At 41.8% G+C, this 27,427-nt stretch overlaps 1 protein-coding gene across 2 annotated transcripts; it reads right to left on the bottom strand.

Annotated features, from left to right (window-relative positions):
- Positions 1 to 17: 17 nt before the first annotated feature.
- Positions 18 to 27,427, bottom strand: LOC119179163 (cytochrome P450 3A14). 2 transcript variants are annotated; one of them, XM_037430235.2, is made up of 14 exons: positions 27,279 to 27,427; positions 23,435 to 23,531; positions 21,257 to 21,309; positions 19,779 to 19,875; positions 17,703 to 17,828; positions 15,556 to 15,793; positions 12,430 to 12,560; positions 9,813 to 9,909; positions 9,219 to 9,297; positions 7,736 to 7,850; positions 6,362 to 6,453; positions 4,700 to 4,840; positions 2,831 to 2,993; positions 18 to 2,060 (listed from the first exon to the last, which is right to left on the bottom strand). In XM_037430235.2, exons 1-14 carry the CDS (start codon positions 27,419 to 27,421, stop codon positions 1,983 to 1,985), a joined length of 1,650 nt encoding a protein of 549 aa, XP_037286132.2. In that variant the 5' UTR covers positions 27,422 to 27,427; the 3' UTR covers positions 18 to 1,982. The 2 variants fall into 2 exon arrangements, with proteins under 2 accessions (XP_037286132.2, XP_075725506.1); XM_075869391.1 differs by having other exon boundaries at positions 9,219 to 9,294.

Raw genomic sequence — 27,427 nt, 5'->3', positions numbered from 1 at the left:
ATTTCAGAAACTGGAAGTACACCAGGAATGTCATGTTTCAAACACCACCAATCCTTTAGCAAATTTGTAATTACACATATTTAAAAAAAAAGGCGTGATGCCGTTTGGAATAAACACAAAATTTGCCTTCTGCTACGAATGAAAGGCACATTAGTAACTTAGAAAAAAGTATAAGATGATATAGATTAGAAGCTATAACATGGAGATAATCAAGCAGACCCCATAAAGCAGCAGAAGCCTAAAAGCTGCGAAGACAAACTTGTGAATAGGCAAAAATCGGAAGTGTGCATCAAGAAACGAGGAAGGCAATGTCTCATCACCAATATGAATGGAATATTTGAGGTGGTGAAGGATTTCTACAGAGAGCTGTAAAAACGCCGAAACAACCAGCATAACATCGTAAGAAGCAATAAAAGCCCAGAGGAGTTCGACATCCTACTAGTAATGACACGGGGACTAGTGAAAGCCCTAGAAGGAATGCAAAGAGGCAAAGCCGCTGGGGAGGATATCGTAACAATGAATCTGCTGAAAGATGTCGGACAAATTGTGTAACAAAACAAACCACCTTATATACAAAGCGTTGCTTGACGCGAAGGATACCAGAAGCTTGGAAGAAGGGCAACATCATCCTAATTTATGAGAATAGAGGCGCCAAGGCTTTGAAAAATTGCAGGTTGATCAGCTTACTGTCTGTTATATACAAACTTTTTACGAAAATAATAACTAATAGAATTTTGGTGACCTTAGAGTTCACTCAACCTAAGGACCAAGCAGGATTTTGTACAGGCTGCTCCACAATAGATCATATTCATACTATCAATCAGGTGGTAGAAGAATTCACGGAATACAAGCAACCCGAATGCAATGTCTTCATAAATAATAAAAAGGCGTTTGACTTAGTCGAGAAATCAGGAGTAATGCAGGGACTACGGAATCCGGGCATCAAGAAACTCTACATAAACATACTGGAAAAAATCTACAGCAGATCCACAGCCACCATATTTCTCGAATAAAAAAAAGCGACAGAATCTCAATAAAGAAATGTGTAAGTCAGGAAGACCCGATCTTTTCAATGCTATTCACCGCGTGCCTACAGGACGTTTTCATGGTCCTAGATTGGGAAGAGTTAGAGATAAGAGTTAATGAAGAGTATCTTAGAAACCGGCGATTGGCTGATGACGTTGCCTTGATGAGTAATTCACGGGACAAAATACAGCTTTTAACTACTGAACTGGACACGGAAAGCAGAAAAGCAGGCCTGAAATATTATACATAGAGCTAAAGTAATGTGCAACAATGTCGGTGGAAAACAGCGCTGTGCCATAGTTAGAGAGACGCAGGAAGTTGTAAAGGAATATGTCTACTAAGCGCAGGTAGTAAGCGTTGAGCCGAACCATGAAAGTCAAATAATCAGAAGAATAAGCATGGCGTGGATCAGATTTAGCAAGCGTTCACAAATCATGATTGGTAATCTACCACTAACCCTAAAAAAAGCACATAACAGCTGCACCTTGCTGGTATACGAAGCAAAAACCTGGACGTTTACAAAGAGGGATCAGCTTAAACTGAGGACGATGCTGCGAGTAGTGGAAAGGAAAGTGATAGGGGTACCCTTAAGAGACAAGAAGAGAGTAGACTGGTTGAGCAAATACAGTGGGGTTAAGGATATCATAGTTAAAATCAAGAACAAGAACATGGACATTGGCGGGGCACGTAGCACGTAGGCAAGATAACCGCTGGTCATCAAGGATAACTGACTGGGTTTTCAGAGAACGCAAACGCTCGAGGGGAGACAAAATGTTAGATCAGCCGATGAGATTTAAAAGTTCGCAGGTACAACGTGGTAGCAAGAAGCACAAGACAGGGTTGATTGGCGGATCATGGGAGAGGGCTTTGCCCTGCAAATGGCGTAGTCACCCGTATGAGGATGATGGTGATGAGTAATATAATGCTCCTTTTTAAGGCGCTGTTTCTTCTCGTAATCACAGCTTGTAAAACTTGAGCCAGGGTCCATTTTCTGGTGCAGAAATCATGGCATAACCACTCATTTTCATTTCACCCTGCACAAAGAATTGAGATCAGAGAGTAAAAATAGTGCTAGTGTGTAATAAAAGAGTGTTCAATGATATTAGACAAAATAAAAAAGCATCAAGAACTAAGACGACAATGATCAAAATATTAGCTAGGTTTCGTAACAAACATACTCGCGTACAAAAGCATACCTTGATTTTTTACCGTTGTTTTACTTAAGTACGTGATAGATGAATGGTTTAAAACATGTTCAACGAATCAGTACCTTTGCCTCAATGTCATCAATCGTCTATACTTAAAAGCATCTCGCTCAATCCTAATATTTTAACAGCGCGGCACTATCAAGAGGACGGCATTCAATTTAACAAAAAAAAATTGATCAAGAGTTTGTTGCTCAGTTGCTAAGGGACGTGGGGATTACAGTGCAGCAGATCTTCTGGAAGCAGACGGGACAAAATTATGGATGGCGACCACGTGAGCAGTGATGCCTTGTCACTGGTCTCAGGATATTACTTGATGGTGTATTTTTTTATTGGCGCTTTTTGACCTTTTCGTCATAGAAAAAAAATGGCTGCGATTTTACACACGACAAGAGGTACATTTTATTTCTTAAATTCTCAAGTTTCCACTGACTACATCTGGCGAGAGGCTCATGGTCATGTATTTAAAGCTTCTTTGATGGTTCAGATCGCACAGGATGTTCAGTTTGTGGTGTGCAGGTGCATCAAGCTTTTCAGGCGCATTCAAGAATGAATGCAGAACACGAGTGCAACATCTGGAAGTGTCGAGGATTTCGTACCTTCTGAGATTCGCCAAGCTCGACTCGGTATCGTTGCACAAGCCTGGCGAGGGTGTATCGAAGCTCCAGGCGGGCCATCTGGAAGCCCACACAGTGACGGGGTCCCACGCCGAATGGTTGGAACGCCATCTTGTAGATGGAGGACTCATTCTCTGGACTGAACCTGTAATTTTTCATCGTGAAGCACTCGTCTGGCCATCGAAGCCACTCTCTCACGTTCATTCAAGATTCACCCGAGGTTTCGCAAAATCAACAGCTATATCGTAAGACAGGCCATCTCTCGTGATACATTTGATGGATTGCCCTACAAATGCGAAACATGGAAGCACAGAGAAGTGTACACTTGAACCACAAAACCTCGAAAATACGTCAACTCAGCAATACCTACAAATAAATTTGAACTTTGAAACTCTGCGTCCTTCTTCATAGCGTGTAAAAACAGCGGCAAGCTGGTGCATGTGTGACACGCATTCTCACCACACCGTGACACCTATTTTATCACATTTTTTTGTTCTTCTAATAAAAATATTGTCCTTTTTTAATGCAATATTCTTCTATAAACCGAGGCATTATATCATTTGTAACAAAAAAACATGAAATAAAAGTTAACCCCCATTTCTCTAGGTGTAATAGCAAGCTGACCAGACTAAACTTATAGGTAAACGTTCCTAATGCACAAAGTGCGTGGCGATACATATAGCTCGTTTATGTCTCAAGCCATTGTGAAACACGTAAGGCGTGTGCCATGCAGCTGTATAAGAATGTTGGGTCAGCGCAGGTTGATTATCGCCTTTTATATAGCACGTTCTTGATGTAGCATGGCCTTAAAATCAAGCTGAGTAGAATTTGGCGCAGACAAGCAAATCTGAGCTGGCGCGCTGTAACTCAACATCCTTTCCAGAAAATTTTAATAGACGAACACGCATGCCAATCCAGTAAATATACTTGTGCACATACGAATAAAATATTCGGTGAAGTGGCAGAGTGGAGGCTGTAGAACAGGGTAAACCACAGGCAGTTTATTTTGCTCTCATACAGGTCAACCTATATTGTCGTCTAAGGTTTCGTGCTCAGCTAAAGTCACAAATCCCACATTCGTGCAGTCACGTTAAAGCAGCCACAAAACCTGCATTCGTAGCTTCAACACCACTGGCATCCCAGCGGCGCAGCATCATCCCACATATACCCGCGCAATAACATAACAGATGGCCGAATCATGTGAAATTTCGCAAAGTGAACAGGCTGTTATGGGAGACGTTGCTCTTGTCTGCAAAGCGCAATATATATATATATATATATATATATATATATATATATATATATTTGTAGAAAGTCTTCCTGGATTCCGGTCGAGTTATAAGTCACCAGAAGAAGCGAACGAGCAAACGAAAAAACGATAAAACGATGCTTTATTGCCAACGTTACGGGGACCGGCCGTAACGTTGGCAATAAAGCATCGTTTTTCGTTATATATATATATATATATATATATATATATATATATATATATATATATATATATATATATATATATATATATATATATATATATATATATATATATATATATATATATATATATATATATATATATATATATATATATATATATATATATATATATATATATATATATATATATATATATATATATATAGTGGCGTGGAGGCTAGGTGTGCGGGAGAGTACATACATGCCTTAACGCAAAAACACAACGTATGAAGAAACAAATACGCGGCACAGTCCACAGTCCTGGACTAACGACCGAAGGCGCTTCTGTCAGCACAGTATGCAACTGCATGTATTGCACGAAATAGCTACTGCTCAGGAGCACAATATATTAAAGCAACGTGTCTTAGAAATTCTTACCTTTCAGGATCGAAAGTGTCTGGGTCAACCCAGTAGCGAGGATCTCTGTGCAGCTGATACGTCGGAGACATAATGCACGTGCCGGCCTTGAACTTCATGCCGTTCCACTCGAAGTCTTCGTCAGCTTGCCGTGATGTGGCGCTGGATATAGCAATATATGTTTCGGAAAAAAGAAGTGCTATAGTTAAGCCGGACATAATGTGTATGTGTAAATTATAGATTTATTGTTAATGAGGCTACAAAGATGCTATGGCAATAGCAATGATGTTCCCAAATTCATGACTGCGTCTATCTCTCATACATTTCTATCTTGTCAGTTTCCTCGTCTCCTCCCAAGACCAAAGCTTCACGGCGGAGATGGGAAATTGGCGCCCATAGCGTAAGCGCAAAGAGGCAGTCAAATACAACACTGGTTGAGCTTGTTCAATTCAAATAAACGACTGTCAATATTACTCTTGAACAAAACTTCCAACTCGGTTGATTTTGAATGGACCTTTAAAGTGCACAAATAGTTAGGCAACGATAACTTTTGCAGTGCAATTACGAGACGCTGGGAAAAGTGGGCAATATGCATAGCAAATGCAACCTAAATAAATAGTCAGGAGTCTGAAAGAGCCTGAAAGAAGCAGAGATGGTAAATTTGTGGCGACTGGAGGAAACGAAATATCGATTAAGATATTCAAATAAAGCAACAAATATCTGCAGGGAAAACGTACATAATGAAAAGGTTAGTGGTCTGATGTATTCTATGCCTAAGACGGCTGCCTGATCAAAAAATAGGTGTTAGCACATCATTCGAAATGAGGCAGAACAAGTGTCGCCAACAGCTAATGTCTTGAAGAGTTCGAGCACCTGTGTTTCATATGTGGACTACCTTCGTCATGGAGCAATCGTAGACCGCGTCAGCGTTGCAGAAGCACCGCAATGCAGAGCAAACGAAACCGGCCACATTTGAAATGCGTAAACGCCAATAATATTATTCATGAAAGAAACTTGAAGTGCATATCATGAATTCAAACATTCAATGGGTACGAAAAAATGCGTACAATAAACCGAATGCTTTCATGCAAAAACAAATAGTCACAGTCACGAAGTCACAGTCACGAAGTCACTGGAAAAAGTTGTACACTACCACACATTTCTTCAGCTGGAGGAAGCTAGGCAAGTATGTTTTGCCGCCCTGTTCCAAAAGTGAAACAATAGAAATAAGAACCATCATGATTTGTTGTGTCAATCACATTTTTTCGTAGCAGTTCGTATGTATAAAATAACACTCAACAATGACGGAAGTTTCTAACAATGTGTATAAGATATTATTTTCACTTATTAAAGGACAAACACTGGCCGAGAAGTTGAGTGACAAAAGTGGTTGATGAGATAACAAAAACGATTGTTGTAAGCGTCACATATTAACAGCGCCAACTATCCGAGACAAAATTATTGTTATCATGTCAGAAAAAAATTTGAGGCATGAAAACTAGCACTGATCGGCTACAAAGATTTCCTTAGTTATGCTACAGCACCAGATGTTTGGGTGATTGTCCTACGGACTTCTTTAGGTGTGGCTGGCTGCCTTACACAAAGAAAATTTGCTCAAGTCAAGAGTCAGCATTAATGTTAGTTTGCATAAATCAGTGAGAAAAGCAAGAGCCTTGCACATACACGACTGCCGGAGGGTACAGCCTTAGTCCTTCCTCGACAACTTGGATGAGATACTTCAACTTCTTCGTGAGCATATCGTAGTCCAAAATACCCTTTTGAAGAAAAAAAAGCAACAAGAAGGCAATTTTCATAGCACACACTTTCATAAAAAGCCAATACAGCAAAAAGTGATCGTGATAAACATAAAACAACCTTCATGCGTCACCCTTCTTGCACCTTACCCTCAAGCGTCAGTGTTGCGCGGCACATAATCAAGTGTACATATGATCTCTAAAGGGCATAGTTTGTCGCAAAAGAGAAGTATAATATCAACGGAGATATGCGATGGCAAATTGTTAGGTGGGCGAGAATCGGTGTCAATTCCTATAGGGGTATGCACGGACAGTTCTTCAAATGTCACATTAATTTGTGTAGTTACCGTCAAGTATTATCTTGGTGTAAATAAAGCACAACAAAAATTGTCATAAAGAAAAATGCTATTGGCGAAACTGAAGAGGCAGTGGCAATGAAACGCTGCATTTAGTAAAATAAAAAGCAGTTCTGGCAACACAGACCACTGGACGTATGCTCTCAAATATCAAGTATAACGAGGCGTTAAAAAAAGCGATTACAAAGTCAAGGAAGACCAAAGGTAAGCTGATGATGTCGGGAACGGGCGCTGTACACGCCTTACTATCAAAATGCGCGTGGGACTGGTTCCTTCGGTTGCCCCTATACAAATGTAGCATGGTAGTCGCCCCGAGACCCATTATGCACATTTGCCTACTTGTTTCCACTTTTTTCAATTTTCATCCTGCTTTCATATTTATTTTCTTTGTTCAGCTTTATTTTTTGAGTTTCCAACAGAGTATACAGATTTTAGAGGCTTTCCTTTGTGTCTTCATTTTATAGTATCAATAACCTCCCTGCCTTTCCTTGTATCTTTATCTCTCTCTCTCTTTATAGTATCAATAAACTTTGTCCAACATCCCGCACCCACTCGTGATTCTCTCAAACGCGACATGACCATACTCACGTCCTGCCAACCTCTTTTGTGCAGGTGAAAGGCAATGACAGAAACAGCTTAAAGCGTGACATTCGCGACTATCCTTTGTAAAGTGAACAGGCCAAATATGACAAATATAGGTACACCTATCGAAACATCGGCCGTTCTGTAGAAGGCATCCATGCTTCTACGCAATAGGTCCTTTTGTGTACTTCGGCGAAAAATGCTTAAATTACCTGAATTCAAATAATTAACCCCATTTATACTTACCTCCTTTAAATCTATTTTATAGATCTCTGAATCACGCACACACATTTTTCACTTTGACCCTACACTATTTCCTGCAATTAATGAAGAGGTAAGTAGACTGTCATGATTTTATAGAGTACCGATTCTGATTCGCTGACAGCTTGTTTGACTTCCTCCCTGAGCTTCTCTTGGACGTCCTGGTGCTTGGCGAGCAGGAAGCTGAGATAGCACATGGCAATCGACGTCGTCTCGAAACTGCGAAGAGCGGGGCGCAAAGGTCACTAATTTATCGCTTTAACATTCGAATTTCTGATACCTTACCGTTGGCCAAAAACGGAGGAAGTCTTCGCATAAGCAGAAGTTGGGACAGAGCCTTGATTACTTGATGAAATAATTTTTCTGAATGTGTTCTACAGTGCAGGGGTCTATAAGTAACCTCAGCTAGAGGGCCGCATTCATGAAATTTATGCCAGCAAGGGCCAAGACAGCGAAGATTCTAAGAGCAGAGGTATAAAGGAGGCGGGTTCATAGAGAGTTTGATGCAACATGTCACCAAACGTGGCCTCTTGAACCGCCTTTATTTCTTTAGGTCCGGGATCCCACATATAGGTAATTTATGAAGAGTGAATTTTATATCAGTGTTGAAAAAGGTTCGGATACTGATTTTCAAACTAGCTAAAATCTCAAAGCCGATTGAGGAATATTAAGTTTTGTTCCATGGCAATTTTTCAATGCATAATGGCCACATGGGGCGCCTCACAAAAAATTATCAAGGCTGATCCCGCATGCGCAGCCTACCTGATAGGCGAAGGCAGGAAACTACGGCGAATGATATATAGCAGAGCTACATAACTTTGTTTCATGTAAATCAGCAGGCTGCTGCTGTTGGGGGTGGGGGGAGGGGGCACAATGTGGGCCACCTGTTAGAGATCTCCACAGTAGCCGGATAGTTATAATAGTGCAATTCAGATATGTGTGTTTTAACCGCACAATATGTGCGGACCTCACGGCGATGACTCCCTGTCAATTACTTTTACATGATCTCTTAAAGGGTTGTGTAACTGTTAACTTATATATCCAATTAATGAATGGTTGTGAAGAGTTTCCAGTATAACATCACTGAAAAAACAAGTTTCAGAATCTACTGACTAAGGCACTGCACAATTTAGCGTCGAAAGGTGTTTTTTTTTTATCTGCCATTTGAGATTCACCAGGTACTTCAAGTTGTATTGCACTTCTTGTATTTCTCGGTGCACGTAGCTTTTTTTTTTCTAGTATGCACATTTGTATGAGGATAAATGTTGCGACAAATGGGCTGAAAGCAATATTCAAAACCACATTGACAGAGCCCGCCACAGAGGGACGTTTTTACTGTTTATTTAGGATTTGACTTTTACCTGGCAGTTTTGTTCACGAGAAATCTCGTTGAGACGATCTAGAATTTCATGTATACGCCGTATACCGTTGACTCTATAGGGCGGACCATTTGGGTCCACATTTGGCTATTGCGCTGAACAGTACAAATCTGATCTTAGGCCGAACAAGATGTTCAGCGATTGCTTAGTTCGTATGATCTGTAACGTTACACCCTAGTTAGCTGCCTGATAAACGTGTCCATCTCACCCTCCCATGAAGAGCAAAGTGGCGTTCATGATCACTTCTCTCGGGGAAAGAGCTCGAACCCTCTTCTTGAAACCATCTGCTGTAGGAAGAAAAAAAAGCGGAAGTGGAATTTTTTAGCAAATTAAACAACTGTTCTTCAATGCTTATGAAGAACACAAACACGGCACACAAAGTACGGGGACAAAGTGAATAAATGAACTGACAGACAGGGGCACCAACTTCCAACTGTTGTGCCGAAAACCACACTATGCAAAACTGCAAGAAAAAAAATGACAGTTTTTTAGTCACTTATGAAGATCTGTGTTGCCATGTGACTATAACTGATATGATGTTAAGTTCTTTGATTCTTTGACAGTCCTCTTAAATCAGCATGGTTTCTGTGATTCCACAGTTGGAAGTTGGTGTTCTTGTCTGTCAGTTTGTTCCTTCACTTTGCCCACGCGCAACTTGCACGTGTATGTTTTTTTAAGTACGAATCAACCAGCTCCGCGATAGGCCCTGTTGTTTTTCAGCACTTCGTGCACGGCCTTTGCGAAAAGAAGGTACTGATTTCCCAGAGTCGCAGGTTGCCCAAAGTCAGCAATTATGTCATACCTGTTTGTTTCACTCCGCTTTCATTCACGGCCTCACTCAAGGCTTCTTCCTCGATTTCAGCGTCCAACAAGTTTTGCAGGATATCGGGCTTGCGAAGCTGCGAAAATAACATTAATGAATCAAAACTCTTTGAACACACATTTGAAGACCGTTTAAGCAAAAAGAAAGGAAAACAAAGCAAAAATTGTGGCCCCATCTGTAGCGACTGCTCTGAGGGTTCTTCTTGTTTGCATAACGCAAGCAAAATCTTCAGTGCATTGCTAGAATAAAATTCTGCATCTGCATCGTGAAACTGTACAGGTGAACTGACATTATGGGCTAAGCTCTTTATAGCGTCACCTGGTCGTCGTCCTTCCATTCTGTGTCACCAGCATTACCAGTGAGTAAATGATGATGAGTAGGGCGAAACGCCCGTCCTTCCGATGCGTGCTTTAATGTGATAGGAAGTGAACAGACAGAGAGACAGACGAACGAATGAATGAGCGAACGAGCGAACGAACGAACAAACGAACGAACGAACGGGATAGACGGACGGATGGACGGACGGGTGGACGGACGGACTGAAAAAAGAATGCACACGCGGATGGACGCTTCATCCCACTCATCATCATTCTATGCGTGGATATGCTGTGACATTTTTATAGTTTGATACAGTGGTCAAGATTTGAACAGCCATAAATGCTGTGGCAGTGACCTGTTGGTTAAGCATCATCCGTAGGCATATTGCTTAATGTTAATAACCCGCATTGTTCGGAGCAGAGCGAACAGCCGTCAAGTGCATACGATAGCGTACATATATAACTGTTGCTTTAACCGTGCCTAACAAGCTGTTCATACTGTGTGGTAAACCTAATAACCACCCCCCTCCCGCATGAGGGCTTTCAATGCAGTAGCAAACATAAGTGACAGCGTATTAAATGTGTCCCCAATGTCGTGTACAGGATATTATTTACAAGTGCAAAAAGGGTACGTACATGGACCAGACTCACCGCTGTTCGAATTAAAAGCTCCGCAAACACCAATTTATTCATAGCAGGAACCATCCATGGCCCTTTTGGAATTCATTTCAAACAGTGCGGATCACGTCCCGTGTTCAGTAAACATGGCGTGTTACCCGTGTTACAGGAAGCAACTAATGTGTGATATCATAGAGGTTCACAAGACTCAACGGTCAGAAAATAGATGTGATAGCACGTCTGTATTATTATATCATGCGCTCAAATCTTCACGCATCGGTGTCCATTCGATATATTTAATTAGTTCTCATTCTCTTCTTTATAAGGACGAATCCTGATACGTATATATTTATTATTAACGCTTTTAGCCCCAATGAACTTCAGTTGCCCGCGTGCTTTACGGTCTTTGTCTATCGCGCCGTTTCCCCTAATCGAGAGAACAAAAACGGAATAGACGGAGAAAGAAAAGAAGTAGAGAAAGAAAACGAAAGCACCAGGTACGAAAACGAGCCACAAAAACAGTGAGAAAGATAAAGAACGGGAAAATATAACGATCAACGATGACGAGTGGGAGAGGCTAGGTCTTAAGGTCCGTGATGTCTAGGTTGAACCGACGGACGCACGAACGAATTGACGTCACGTGCATAAATGAATGGACAGAAAGATACACCGATTAATGGACGAATGGACAGATGCACAAACAGATGCATGGACAGAGCACAGTCTGTAAACCATATACGTGCTATGTACGCGCCGAGACAGTATTGCGCACAGTTGTTTCACCCCTGAGCTTCGACAAGGTACGGCAGCGAGTCTCGACGATAAAGGTCGGACATTGTGCGACCCTAAGGTACTTCACCCTCATAATATAATCATACAGGGCCACCTAACTGACTTCGTCCATCAGGCTTGGCTCCACTAGTGTGAAGCTTCCACAAGTTGCATCTTGCATCAGTTGCAGCTTCACTTTCAGTTGCATCTTGTCGAGCAATGACCTCATGAAGCACTTGTGCTATATACGTGCAGTGTAATAATGTTCGATCAGCATACTTCATTTTGCGTTGATGCCGTAAAACATTCTATAAGATACAAGAAACCATGATGAATAGTTGTATGAATAAAAATTGTGACATACATATCGAGTCGCAATTACTATTTGTTTTTATTCTTCGTCATTCTTTAAGAAAGTTCTAGATAAATCCGTTTTTTAGTGATCTCGTGCACTTGTAGAAGTACCTATGGTATTGTTCTTGCTCTGCTTAGTGGTTAGCTTACAGCTCAATACTGTTCTGCAAAGGGGATATTTTAGTTGTTTTCGGCGATACGGCGTGGCTAAAGCCGAAGAGGCATCAAGCGTCGCTAAATCTATTCTACTCGACAGGGTAATGCAATCAAGTTCAATTCATTCTTTATTCTCAACGCAAAAAACGTGCATGGTATGTGTCTTGATAAGCTTCTTACCAGAATTTCTTTTTTTCTGCTTTGCTTCTTTCGTGTATACTCATTATTCGTTTCACTCCAAAGGGCCCGCGAACGGGTGAAGAACCATAGTCTTCCGGCCACAACGTGGGCGTGTCCCGCAACTACGACTGTGTAGTTCCTTAGGAACCAAATAAAGTTTGTTGACTGACCGACTGACTTTAAATGGACTTTAAACTCACCTCTGGGTGTCTTTTGCGCTTTTCGATCATTTTCGTAGTCTCCTTTGAAAAAACTTTGAAAGTGAGGGAACCGAATTGGCCAAGAAACCAATAGAAAGGCTTCATTGCGTTGCCGAGTGTGGTGGTGCTTTCTGTGGAAAGGGAAAGTGGGAACAAGGAGAAAGGCTAATTCAGTGCCGGGACATGTAGTTGTCGTTAGCGACTCTTGTACTAGAAGCCTTGCCAATGAGTAAAATGCTAGTAAACTGGTTCATAATTCCATCTTTGACTGGTCGTTTCAAATCACTCTAGAGCGCTTTACTGAGAGAGAAGGAGGTTGCGTATTTTTGTTTCCTCAAGCTCTCTCTCTCAGGAGAGCGCTCTAGAGTATTACGAAATGACCTGTCAAATATGGCATACGTGTCATGGTGAACCTTTTCAGCAGTTTTACTTGAGTTCAACTTATCGCTGTTGCCTTGCTGTTTTTGTTGTCATTCTATTTTTGGATACAACAAATGTGTCAACGACTCTATTCCTAAGTAGCCTATGATATTATAGGTTAGAATATTTATATGTGCAGCGAAAGGTATTGGCTATATCGAAAATATTGCGCATCTTTTTTTTTGCTGAATTAATGAATAGGCGTTGTTAGTGCCGTTAAGGTGGCCCTTCTCGCTTAGCAGACAAATATGTAGTAAATAATACAATAACCAAATAAAAAAATTCTGTACAATACAACAAATAATGTGCAAAAGTAGTACAATCGAATGACACACGAAAGACCAAATAAGTCAAAAAAAAAAGTTCATATGTGCGAAAGCCTTGGAGCCCAAGTTGAAATAGGTGAAATAAGTTCAAAAGAAGACGTTCAAGCTTCAGATAGCTGTTTAGCATGCGCAGGAAAACACACTAAAACAGATAATTACACATGACACCAAGCACATGGTCACATCATTAGACATTAGCTTGTAGTTTTCTGAAAAGGGTGCGTTATTATTTCCTTGAAGTATTTTACTCTTCAAAAAATTTTGAAGGTGAAAAGCACTTTTTTTTAAAGACCCACGGGTGCATTAAAACCAAACTCTATTTGCACGTGGCCGCGAAATTGTTCCCTAGAGGTAATTCTTACATTTGCAACTGTGTCTCCGTCTAGGTGTCACATAAGATATAATCGCCTTATGCCAAAGCCATAATTGGTTATGCCGGCTTATATGTGGCGCAATAGCTCAAGCACTGTTACAACCTTTCAACAGCAGATTTTAAAGTGCTTTGGCGCAGCTAAATATTCATTTGTTCAGTCGGCTACGTATATTGATGTGTGTGTGTGTGTGTGTGTGTGTGTGTGTGTGTGTGTGTGCGTGTGCGTGTATGTGTGTGTGTGTGTGTGTGTGTGTGTGTGTGTGTGTGTGTGTGTGTGTGTGTGTGTGTGTGTGTGTGTGTGTGTGTGTGTGTGTGTGTGTGTGTGTGTGTGTGTGTGTGTGTGTGTGTGTGTGTGACAAAGAGAGAGAGAGAACGTCAGTTGTTTGGGCTTGGTCCGTGAATGCTGCGAACGAAGTTTATGTATGACTTCCTCTTTTTGCGCTAAGATATGTCCCTCGTGAACAGTGCCACACCTATCGAGCAGACTTTTCGGTTCCTGAACGACAAGTATTACAACCATTACGTTTTTCAGCAGTGCCCTGTGATTGTTGTTAATTGATGTATTCTAAACAGTAACACACGATAAAAATCTTCATAGCGTATTTTTAGAGGAAGCAAACTGCGAACACAAGTAGTAAACGTCATCTACGTGCACCAAAAGGATCAGCATCAGTGGTTTAGGGACGATTGCGTTAAAGTGATAAGCAGCGCAGCTCATGGTCTCAATAATAAACAGCCAAACTTTATTATATCCAAATAAAAAAAGCATTGTCACTTATACTTATGCTGACGCTTACGAAAAGCTGACGTGTACACGCGTCGGAGATAGTTTAAAACGATGATTGATGATTGGTTTGTGGGGTTTAACGTCCCAAAACCACCATAAGATTATGAGAGACGCCGTAGTGGAGGGCTCCGGAAATTTTGACCACCTGTGGTTCTTTAACGTGCACCCAAATCTGAGCACACGGGCCTCGACATTTCCGCCTCCATCGGAAATGCAGCCGCCGCAGCCGGGATGATAGTTTAAAACGAGAAAACAGCTCGAAATCTCCTAGACAGCTCTGCAACATGGCATTTTTACCAAGCGGGGGTCAAGGAAGGTTCTTATGTTTGAACACATCCTACATACCATAATTGGTGCCCTGCCGTGGTGGCCTAGTGCCTAAGGTACTCGGCTGCTGACCCGCAGGTCGCTGGATCGAATACCGGCTGCGGCGGCTGCATTTCCGATGGAGGCGGAAATGTAGGCCCGTGTGCTCAGATTTGGGTGAACGTTCAAGAACCCCAGGTGGTCGAAATTTCTAGAGCTCTCAACTACGGCGTCTCTCATAATCATACGGTCGTTGGGATGTTAAACCCCACACATCATCATAACCTAATTGTCACGGTTTAACGTCCCCAACTTCCGATGTGATTATCAAGGACGTGGTTCTCTACCTCTATTTCGTCAGCGTGTCTTACGTTGCATTTTCACCTCTGTCGAAGATGCGGCCATCACTGTTGCGATAAGGTCTCGCGACCTACGGGTCAGCAGTCGAGCATACCGTATGCCTCTATGGCAAGTTCTCAGGACGTTGTTAAATGATTTTGAAACTAACGTTTACAAGTACTGCCCACTAAAATATGGGACTCTTCGGTGAAATCCTGAGACAATATGGTGTTCGACTTTGTAGAAAATGGTTCTTTCGCAATTCTAGTAACGCGCAGTTCAAAATGCAAGCTGAAATGAAAAAACGAAAAACTCCTTGCGATTGAAGTTGCCCTGTAGCCACGAACTACGCATACCCGCGTAGGAAAGCTCTATTTTCAAGCAATAAATGTCCTTATGCATTGAAATACTAACCAAAAACTCTTACTGGGTAAATAAATTGTCAATAAACCAGCAATAGTTTTGCAGTTTTGTCACTCAGTTTTCTTAATTCAGTCTCCCTTTCATTATTGCATATGGCAAGACAACTGTCCTGAGGAACGTGATTATGTCGATGAATAAACTAGCCAACGCACGTGCAATCATGTGGGCGGGCCCCGTCATCACTCCCGGCAGCACCCGACGAGCTGTGGTGAAAAAGATGTTTTCCACGTCGCGCTGGAAGCACGTCTCGATGCCGAAGGCCCCCTGGCCGATGTAGTCCATAGAAAGCGCTTGAAACTGTAGGCGAAGATTGACCTCCTTCTCCGAGTCAGCGTAAAGCTCCAGCATGTCCATGAAAACCTCGGCTGACTCCGCGATGTGCGGAACCATCTGAGCGTTGTGCAGACAATAGAGTAAACACATTCACGTTCCTTCAACGATTCACAGGACATATAAGCAGCGCGCTAACAGAGACCTGAACATTTATATGAGGTTGCAACATTTTAAATACAATTTCTCGGATTTTGCGTACGATATGACCACATGGCTATTCGGCATACTGTACTGGACGGCTTCGAAAATTTCTATACTTAAGGCGCATTCACATCGCAGACCACACGGGCCTCTAGCGCGTCGCGTCCCTCGAACGAGGACCGCAGCGGCCATGATCAAACTCGTGATATTCGGGCCAGCAGGCGAGTAGCGTAACCACTGCACACTCTTTGGTGGACTGTCCTTCTTTAGATTTAAATGAAGTCCACGAAGTGCAGTGCGGAGAAGTTGGACGTTTTACGAAAGGCTGGCACATTTATTGCACGATTATTTTATGCAGCTCCTGCACCGGCCACTGTTTGTCAATCGAAATGTTCACCCTCGCAGTTTTAATGTGAGTTACATGTTCATTTGAGGCAATATTTAATTATAGCCAAAATGAAAAGTAACCGAAAGCAAAACCAGCTATGCATGAAATCGTTAGGTGCATAAATATGCTCAGGGTTTCATTTCGAAAGGGCAGAGGGGCACAGGTTTGTTGCAGCGCCCCCATTTTTGTTAACTCAATGTATGGGGTAGTTGAAAAGAAGCTTAAGCTAGTCGATTGTAATCCATTATGAAGGAACAACAACGCTGAAAAGGGACGTATACAAGGGGAGACATTACACAGACGCTGTGTCATGTACCCATATGGCCTTTCGGTCCCAGCACTGTAATCACTGATCCATCATGGGGGATATATATACTTATATTGTAACGATTTGTATTACCTTGCTATCACTTTGCTGTATTTTAAACTTTGTTCTGCAGCTTAATCACAATTTTTGTTTTCAATTTTAATAGAATTGATTTCGTTATTTAGCTCTTGTTATGCAATCGTGCTTGCTCTTTCCACCGCAGTAGAATGTTTGCAAAAACAAAATAAACAAATGTGTGAAAAACGAATCAGGGCCGCACATAAAGTTCTAAACCAATCATAAGTATTTCAATCAATCGATCAATTGGTCATAAAGTTAAGTTACATAGTGCAGTGTATACTGCAGACTGCTCTAATATTTAAGATAAAGGGGCAGCGTTGGCAACAAAGCATTTTAGTGCCTAAGTGTCATAACCCGTACCAGTCATTCAAGGGCAGAAGGAGCAGTGATGTGTGTGTGTAAAATTTAATAACAAATCAGCCGCAGTTGCACAACTTGTATAACAATACATAAAAAGTTACAACATACCTTGAGACCCATATTTAACACTAGGTTTATTTCAGTAGTTGAATATACCTCTTTTTATTGACACCGAGGAAAAAAAATGTGCGCCGATGCCCTATGTCATTGAACACCAAACCATACATTTACTATTATATGCAATTATTATGTTTTGAGTATGCTTTGAGAAAGAAAGAAGCTTTACTGTTTATTTTTCTTTCTGTATGTGGGATATATTGACAAGCAGACTTGTTCCATGTGCACGTAACTTGGGTGTGATTTTCCCGAAGCAAGGAAGTAAAGCAATTTTCTGAATTCTATCGAATAATTTTTTTTGCAAAAAAATGGTACACCAAAAAAAGAGCTTCACAATAACTGCAAAAAATGTCAACTTTACAGTGCCACGCAGTTTAAAAAATTGACACCAGTCGTGACGTATTGGTTTTACGTAGCCCTCGTGTCACTGTAAAAACAAAAAAGGGGGCACTGCGGAAGATCCCACACCTTTCGAAGCGCCAGCCTAAATGTATGAACGCACCACCGCTGCAGAAAAGAGTGGCCTCAGTGACAAGGTGATGTATCTCACAGCTTGGCCTCTCGCATTTTACCTGTTTCAGTTTGCTGCTCGTGAAACCGGATGTGACGCAGCTGCGCATTCTCCTCCACTGGTCGCCACGCACGTGGATCACCATCTGACCGACAACCGGATGCATCTGGTCAGTCCGCATTGTAACCTGTTGGTGCATCAGAAAAGGAAATGCCGTAGTATTTCTAAAATCGGTATGTGTTTATGCCCCATATAGTAACACGTCACGCACACATGCAGACTCACATGCGCATTGAACGTTGACGCTGCTGCTGCAAAGAAGCCTGGTATTACCAAAGCGTAATAATAGAGTAGTGTACATTGCATTGCATTATGTACAGTAGTCACTGATAAAAATTTGAAAAGTTAGGACTAGGTAAATTAACTTCATTTGCAGCGTGTACATTTCGTGTCATATCAGCCCGCATAATGGTCTTGTGGTTATTGTGCTCGAGTAATGATCTGCAGGTCGTGGGGTCGAATGCCGGCCGCTGAGGCCGCGTTTTCGATGGAGCTTAAAATGCTTGGTACTCGTGAGGTTAGGCTTAGACTTACAAGTACACGTTAAGGAACAGCATGTGATCCGAATTTTCGTAACCTTTTATTACAGCGTCCCTCATAATCACAGGATAGTTTTGTGACGTTAAGCGCAAAAAAAAAACACCTTATTCTAGTGTGTTATACCGGCGTAATCACGACTGCAACACTTACGTCAGACACCAGAGTCTCTTTAGTGGTCATGCTTGCAGACTTTGGCGTAGCCAGCCCCCACGTAATCCCCCCCCCCAACTCACCTTTGTAATGTTTCTCGCGATGGCATGCCTAGACAAAAATGACAATCGACACATGTTCCTTCCCCAACCTCACTTCAGATCAAAATGTGCTCTCCTCCTTGACCCCAAGAAAACAAAATGTTCTGCCTATGTCACTGCTTGCAGAAACATTATTCTTCAATCATTAGCAATCACTGACCTCATGAATGTTGTCATTTCGCGTTTTATCCGTAAGTACTGAACACCGAACGGAGACACAAGGACGAAAAAAAGCGACTAAGACTAGCGACGGCTCTTAGCTGAACTTTCTTGGAGATAATACGCATAAATAACTAGCACTTGAGACGCCAACCTCACACTGTCCATGAAACATTTCAAACGAAATATAGATGAAATCTCGGGAAACAAAATTCAATAACAAAGAACACCAACGGTTTGGCATGTACAGGTGGTTCTAGGTAAGACAAAGTAAAAAAGGGCTCACTAACGTTTCATTATTCCATGGCTGCCGTCACAAAAAAATGCTTATTTTACAGTAGCTGCATCACACCTGCTATAGTAGCAGCGTTTCGACATTGTTCGCGCAATGCGTTATCGTCTATGGACTGGTATCGAATATATTATAGACCATTGTAACGTGGCACAATATGCGGACCTCTTGGTGTCCCTTAAATTGGGACGAGTGAGACATGGCACAATATAGTATTGCATCATGTTTAAGATTCCGAAAAACGAACAAGACAAACCGTTTGAGAATTCTCGATTTCTTGGGGCGAATTTGTGCTTCCTAAGCAAAAACTCAAACTTATATCAATGTAGCAGTTGGAGCGCCACCGCAGGTTGTACCTAATGTGATGGTCGGCGAAACACGCCTGTTTTCACGCACGAGTGATTCGACATTCCATCAGTCTTGGTAATCTTCGTATTGCTTCTGGAAGAAACTCAGCACACCACTCGGTATTGCGGGCGGCGCGGACCAAGCCAAACGCTGGCAGCCCCGTCACGACAAGTGAAGCCAGTCATTGTGCACTAGCAAGCATTTCATGCGCACAAGCTCTGACCGATGGGCGAGGATACGAGACGGAAGAAGAAAGTGAGGTTAGAGCTCAGCAACCCATGATATCAAGAGGCACTGCGTTCGCCCTCTGTGATCTTCGTTCGTTCTGCTGGTTACCGCGGTGGCTATGCCGCCCAATGCCAAAACGGGCGTCTAAGAGCTGTGCTCTAGAAATTACAAACGAGGACGCAATGTTGCCAACCGCATCGTTTTCATACTGACCTAGTCATTGATCCGAGTGTGCAAGTGCGCACCAAGCGTATCTTACCCCACGAGCTGTGAAATTCTGGAAGTTCTTGATGTAAGCATACTCCAGGAAATCCAGGTCCTTGATCAGGAAAAATGGGACGTCGCCGTTGTAGAACCTGTTTAGGTTAGGTACAGTAAAATTTCAACTGATGCACGTATGGTGAACTAGCTACATGTTACCAGCAAGTGCTGATGAATGCTACGAGATTAAAATAAAATCCAATATAGGCCCCATGAGTGCTTCCCACATTCGTGTTACTATTCAAATGGTTCAAGAAGAAGTTTCTAGGATGTCATAGTCATTTATTATTTAAGTTCTATTTATTTTAGTAACAACAAAAGTGAACGATGTAGCAAAGTTCAAACAAAATTTATGACCCTAACGCAAAAATTAACGTTGCACACAGAAGAAACTCCTATGTTCCTATCATTAGGTGGTGCGTGCACATTCACAACTAATTCATTCATGTTACAGCTCGCCTATTCATAATTCAATACATTATAGCAACTTTAATTCAGTCATTTAGGGCAATGCAGCAGTTTTACGACAGCAAGTAAAAGTATAGCTGCACACTTTTTTACAAGCGGCTGAGCTCCGTTTATCATACCCTTACAGTTCGTTTGTATGGTCAACGAACATATCTTCTCGTACTTTAGTTTTTCACTGAAATTTCATTCTTTTTTTCCATAACAGTTTCCCAGTTTTCGTGGCCTCTACTTTTCTATTAGAACAATCAGGCTATGCTAATGTTAACTAAAATGTCTTCGTTGTCAAGGAAGTATGCAGTGGCTTCCTTGATATACAAGATAACTAATACGTTCAGAATATTTTGATGCTTTTAACGTGAAATAGCTACACAGTTACTTAAGGTCTATCCTTTCAAAATCATGATGCATAGCCACGCCTATTAGCGATTCGCTATCCCAGTGCCGCTTTGAGGTTAACGGGCATGGTGACATACTGGCCACAGTATATCCGCAGGACGACAGGTTCTTTTTCACTTCACACGTTTTTTGTATTTCCAATATTTATCAGTGAAACTTGCAACTTCCATGATATTATTCGAGATAGCTGCATCAGGTTCCGTGTCATCGTTTGGTAAATAAAAAGAAAAAATGGGAATTTTTAGAAAGTCATGAATTTTGCAGCAAAAGAAATATACGTGCGTTTTATTGTTGTATAAATCTTATAATACCGCTTGTAGGATCTGCGAGTGCTAGAAGTTCTGACAGTAAACATGATGTCAAGAACACAAACAGCGTAAGAAAGAAATGCATCGATTGAAAGTCACACTCCCAGTGTGTCTCTTATCCCCTTATCAATTTGTCCTCTCACAAATGCACAGTAGGTACTGTATACCTGATCGCTGCATATCTACAACGGGCGCTCAACTACATTGACTTGTTTATTCGTGTTCACCGTCTTTGCCTCTTCTGGTACGCCTGCTGTTGTTTCTTTTGCACATTAAAATAACGTGGTGTACTATGATATCTTACCCGCAAATGTCCCCGTATTCCTTGCACCATTTATCCAGCGCTTTGTGCAGCCCCTGTTGAGAATAAAAAGGTGACACGCGTGCTGTACCTATTCTGTGTTCAAAACCATTTTGATTACTAGAAACACTGGCATAAAATATTCACTTCGCTATGTTGCAATGTGTCGTAATCGCAAACTTCTTGGAAATGTTAAGTCGAGTCTCCAAAGCGGCCTTCTTTAAACACACAACTGATTAACCAGGTAAGAAAGTAACAATGAGCTGAAATTGCAATGTTCTGTCACTCATTTTATCCCTTTATTCTTTTTACATAGGTCATAATTTGTAAGAAAGGCGGCAAACCTATTATGATTGTCCTTGTACATTCAACTCGGTTGAGTCTGAACATGTTGGGTATATTGTTTTTAAATGCGTAAATACACAAATGAAACTGAAAACAACTAGAAAACAAACTATCAAGTTCGTACTTGCCAGTCCTCTCACATTACAGAAATTACTTTGAACCGTAGCCTGAGAAGGATGTTCAGCAAAAGGGAAATATCTTCCTCAAACACTTTGTAGTCGACATGGCACTAGGTTAAGCACTTGTCATGAGTGGCATACGTGTTGCTACAAACGCAGTGATACATAGGTCTGTACACTGTGGGCAGAACTAGAAATGCGTGCTCCCAGACGATTTGTTCCAATGTAAACTTCTGCGAGTGTCGCCGTCTTCTGTGTTGTTTCCGTTCGCTTTATGCTCTTTTTTATATACTTATTTTTTATTTTTGGTAACCACATTTCTTTTGCTTCAGTGGTTTTTTGAACGCTGTAGCCGAAGTAATTTAAACTTCAACATTTACACAGCAAACCATACTCAACAGATCCAAACAGAACATACGAAGAATAGTCGGTGCCCGTTTAGAACAACGTCACGCGAGACTGGTGCATCATAATAAAGACGACAGCCTTTCTTGAGGTACTTCGACGCAAAATTTTTGGTCTGTTACCATTGCCTGTTTGCCCGACAAAACGATACTCCAAATGGCTACACAATACCTCAAACGGCCAACCCCATTCGCAGCACCCACCAATATTTCTCAAGCTTCAGCGTTCATACTTGTGCGATTTTCAAATAAACAGCATTTATTGCGCATATATGAAGCACGTTAAAACACAAGTCAACATTTTTATATGTGTTTTTATCCTGGGGAAGGCATATAAGTAATTATAGGCACCGTAGCGTTTATCAGGCTGTGCTGACAATAGAACATGATGCTCATAAAGGCAAGTGTTTCCAGCGCTTTACTGAGACGACACGGTGGTGGCACCTGCCCGTCGCTTTGCGTTTTACACCTTATTGCCTCCGAGACAGGCGTGCACGCCTTCCTTCGTTTGCGAAGATAACTGCCAGATAGCGCTCGCGTCTTACGTGCCTCGATGCGCCCGTTTGGCTTCGCTGCACGGATCGAGGCACTCTAACGCAGCGCCTTCAGAATACAATTCACCAATTTTCTCGCGTAGAACATCAAATGAACGTTTCGTTCACTTTCTCCAGACGCAAGACTATCGTCTTTCGACGACAATTACAGTGAAACATGCAGATACGGGGCCAATATTTTTGAGCGGGTGCTGCTACTCTGCGTGGTGCAAGTGGAATTCCCCGCCGAAAGGTGGCCTGTCTTAGTTGCGGGAATTAAAAATTAAGAAAAAAAAACCAAACCTGACAAGAGATATGCTGCAGTTGAGAACATTGGTATACCATACCCCATGTGGGCTGTGTAACTCATACCGAGTGATTGGCACCAGTGGTACTTTGTTTCACGCCTGCTATATGCGGCTTCACCATCCTGACAATGAAACATATGTATAACGGCCAGCAACATAAGTTCATATTTCTTGCGCTGCCGCTGCGATTACGTAGACACCATTTAGGCCAAATGTAAAGAAACAGTGTCATTTCTTTTAACAAAGGACGTGATAGCGGATGACACTTCATTTGAAATAATGCCAATATAACTGGTGATTCAATGAGAGCCCATATTTTTATGAATAATAATGTTTATTAGGGATAGCCAACTATATTGTAGCCTATATACACACTACAAAATATGAATATAGCCGATTACAACGAATTCTAAATGGCTTTTATTTTTTTAATAAAGACATCGTAAGTAAGACATGCGGGTAAGATGCTTACCAAGGAATGATACTCCCATAGATTACCCCAGATCAAATTGGGCTCTGGTCCAGGAATTCCAAGTTCCTTGAAATATGAGAACTTCTTCTTACGCCACCTGTTTAGACGATCAATATATAATGAAACATTCTATTACAAAAGTAAAAAGACTGACTTCAACCCGTTCGCTGCAAAAAACTAGGAAGAGGGTGACATGTATTACTCACAAAATAAACCTTCCTGCAATTCTTTCTATGTAGCCGAAAATATTGGAAGTCAATGGTCACAGTGCGTAAGATATTTGTTGCATGTTGGCCCATTGCGCCAGTATCAATATGAAAGGGTGGGAAAATGGTGGGATTAGTTCACAAATTTTTTAAGCATGACGAGTCATGGTTATCTATGACTATTTTTGCTTTAGAGTGCATCTGTTCGTCTGACATAGTAATCTGTAGAAGTGCACAATTTTTACATTATAAACAGAAGTAGTATAGAAGCCGCCACTCGTAAGGCTGAAAAATTACCGTTCTAACTATTCGCTATGTGTTTAAAATAAGACAAAAGCAAGAATTCGGGAGCTCGCGCCCAAGAATAGTCGGATATGAACAACAATCGCTCAGCTAAGATACACAGAGTAGCCCCCTTTCTTCTCCCGTTGATTTTATCTAGCCCCATTGCGTGCAGTGCAATACGTAGGCATGCCAGTTAGTTATTGTGCCGAGACATTGCTCTGAATATTCAGAGCTAATGTTTTCCCGAATCATCATGACATTCTTTAGCAATTGTTGAGTGCCGTTTCCCTTTGAATACTGTTCGTCCCATAAAGGCTAAAAAGAAACCGTATAGTTACCAGCCCTCAGCCTTTACGTGTAAAATTACACACGTATCGCAGTGGAGCAACGTACAACGAAATCGTATCCAAAGATACACTCTCATAAAGAAGTAGCCATCCTAGCTGTGTAGCGAAAAAGCAAGTCAGGTCATCACTGTCCGCCAAGTAGCGTGTTGGTGAGTGCTTCCGCTCGTTGGTCATCATTATTAGAGAGTTTTAGTTTAGTCTACGCAAGGCTTTACGTGCGCAACGTGCTGCGTACACTATACGTTAAAGGCTGCGCCCTACGGCATTAGTTGACCATGCGCAACGTCTGAAACGTGTATTGAACCTGAGCGTCAACAAGCCTGCCTTTGAATGTTGCTTTACGCCATCTCAAGGAGAGGCAAGAAGTTGTAATAACCGATATTCGTCAAAGCAACACACGAGTCAAGGCGTGAGACAAGGCATATTTTTCAAGGAGGAGTGCTGGTTTGGGGTGTTGAAGCAGTAGGTCAACTAGCAACATGAAGGACAGGGATGGCGAAGGCGATCGCTTACTGCAAATTTAACATTTATTGTTTGCTACAGACGTTTTCTAAGATCATGTGACAAAAAAAAAGGAACCAAACGGGGGTTGCTCAACTCTAAATGCGAACTACCCCCATTGGCGGCGGCGTCTTCACGTGTCATTCATCAGGGGCCTTCAAAGTTGATTTCACAATAATGAGGGCACCGTGTGCGAGAAAAATCCTTTGAGCTTCGTATAACACGTACCCCGACGCGGTGGTCTAGTGGCTAAGGTACTCGGCTGCTGACCCACAGGTCGCGGGATTGAATCCCGGCTGCGGCGGCAGCATTTCCGATAGAGGCGGAAACGCTGTAGGCCCGTGTGCTCAGATTTGGGTGCACGTTAAAGAATCCCAGGTGGTCAAAATTTCCGGAGCCCTCCACTACGGCGTATCTCATAATCATATGGTGCTTTGAGACGTTAAACCCTACATATCAAACAATCCTATAACACGTTCGTGCATTCACATGCACGCTAAATGCGTGACCAGAACAAACCTTTACTTTCTAACAGGTTGACTGCTATTGCAGGCGATCAGTCACACATTTTTTGGTTAGGCACACGCAAGCAACCACCACAGTTCAAAGGGATCACACACACGACGCCCCGTACACAACCGACAAATCCGTCGTGATGCTTCCCGTCACCATCGCGTTGCTGCTTCTTCGTAAATGGCGTTGTCCAATCGTTCAATGTTGCGCTCCAGCTTAACAGTCGTATACCACAAATTTCAGTAAAACCTGCATATAATTCGTTCTCTTTCTACTTTTTCATCGCTGGTACAACGTATGCATACTGTTTAGATTAGGTGTCACAAACACAAGGCCCACCACCTTCTCGCTATAAGGGCGCGGCCCTCAGAAGAATGCCTCTTCAGCAGTGTTTTTTTATTATTTTCTCAATAATTATTTCATACGCTACCCAGACGTTGGTCGTCGCTGCTCTCAGGCATATTTTCTCGGGAGGCACTCGATTCGGTCTCCACATGCTGAAACATTACCGTCAGACTCTACATTTTAGAATAGTCATTTTCAATTGCTATTCTAGACATGAGTATCGATATGCATCCGACATCAAATTTCTTTCATAAATGACCAACATATGAGATATGCGAAAGGGTTTTTTTTTTTTCGGATGGCAACGTTTGCTTACACTTCGCTCAAACTGCACTACAAAGTTCGGAGCTGAAATGGAAATACGAATGAAATTCACGCATTACAAAAGAACCCGGGAAGTTTGTTAACGAAGGCGTAAATCAATTTTCGGCAAAAGAAAAGTATGCGTGCATGTTCCGGCCTGATCCGCTTCATAGCGACAAACCACGAATGTGTAATTTTTAAGGTGTTTCTCTAGAATGAAGTTCAATGTCACATACTGAATAAAATGACAGCCAGACGCCTATAACAGGAACAAACTTTTCAAGATATGTAGCCGCAGAGTTATCGCATTCTTTCGGAACTGAGCCTATGCCATACGCGGGCATATACTCCGCATTAGCTGGTTGGTTATGTTTTCTCAACATCTTAGCTCTACCCACTCTTGAAGATGGCAATCGAGCGGACGATCGCTTGCTTAAGAAAACTGATTCACTTGCTGACGAATAGGGTTGAATATGAATTGATTAGTTATTACCAGTAACAATTTGAACTTAAGACCTAAGAAACTTCTTTACAGAAAACATTTACATGAAAACGTACACAAATTACGTCTGTGCCTAAAACAACTGAACGATGATTGGATATGCAGCTCTAAATTAGGCAAAAACAATGAGTCAGTACTAAAATTAAGCTTTGTAGTACGCATTTTGTCGATATTACTGTCATCTTAAAAATGAAGGCACAAAATTTTCTAATATCGCATGCTGCGTCTCAGGAATTGTAAGTGGGCACTTGGCTCAGTTCAGTTTTTGTTCCCTAAATAGACGGTCCTAATCTCGGAGCCTTGAAATGTTTAGAAAAAAACTGCGGGCGTTGGCTGTAGCTTTTGGTATGGCAATAGTTACGACTACAGTTTAAGTTTGCTGATACCGCGATGTTTCGACGTGGGATTTCTTTTTAAGAGATAAATAGATAAAAGAAAGTTTTGTGGAAGCGCTCACTTCGAACGTTATCATAATGTTGTTGCGCACGTTGCTTGCGTTTGCACCAAAAAGTTATACCTGCGGTATTGAAGGGCCGAGATTTTGCATTTATTTGGGGTCCTATGCGTTAGACTGTCAGGTAGACTACGCCATCCACATTGCTTACTTGTTGCTTTGCCTTTGATATCGTACCATAGCAGTTTTTTTTTTCGCGGTATGAAATTCGTGTGGGGCAGCCCTCTTATACTTTCTTTTTTAATTGAATCATTCGTGTTATGTATCAACACAACATTGTACTAAGCACACTGTGGCATGGGCCATTGTAGTTGACAGGAAGAATATTAAAAGAAAAACAGACACTCTTAGTTATCTCGAGCCCTTTTACTTAAGCAAGGCCGCTTACCGAATCAAAAGTGTCAAAGCAAACGCGATGAACACTACGGCGAACCACAGACCCATGGCTGCAGTCTTCAAGCTGGCTGGGACACCGTCCTGTATTGCACTGACACACTGTCCTGAAGTAAAGCAAATGCTGACTCTAAGCATCCGTGT

This window comes from Rhipicephalus microplus, chromosome 7, assembly GCF_043290135.1.
Source record: "Rhipicephalus microplus isolate Deutch F79 chromosome 7, USDA_Rmic, whole genome shotgun sequence".
Lineage (NCBI taxonomy): Eukaryota > Metazoa > Arthropoda > Arachnida > Ixodida > Ixodidae > Rhipicephalus > Rhipicephalus microplus.
The sequence above is the reverse complement of the archived record's forward strand: the minus strand, read 5'-3'. Positions and strand labels throughout refer to the sequence as shown.

Bases quoted from the DNA above. Each gene is read 5' to 3' on its own strand.
- LOC119179163 (XM_037430235.2), bottom strand. From the start codon at position 27,421: ATGCTTAGAGTCAGCATTTGCTTTACTTCAGGACAGTGTGTCAGTGCA. The intron at 6,454-7,735 runs GTACTCTATAAA...TTTCTTCAAAAG, and splicing joins CTGTCAGCGAATCAGAATCG to GGTATTTTGGACTACGATAT. The intron at 4,841-6,361 runs GTATGTGCAAGG...TGCTATATCCAG, and splicing joins CTGTACCCTCCGGCAGTCGT to CGCCACATCACGGCAAGCTG.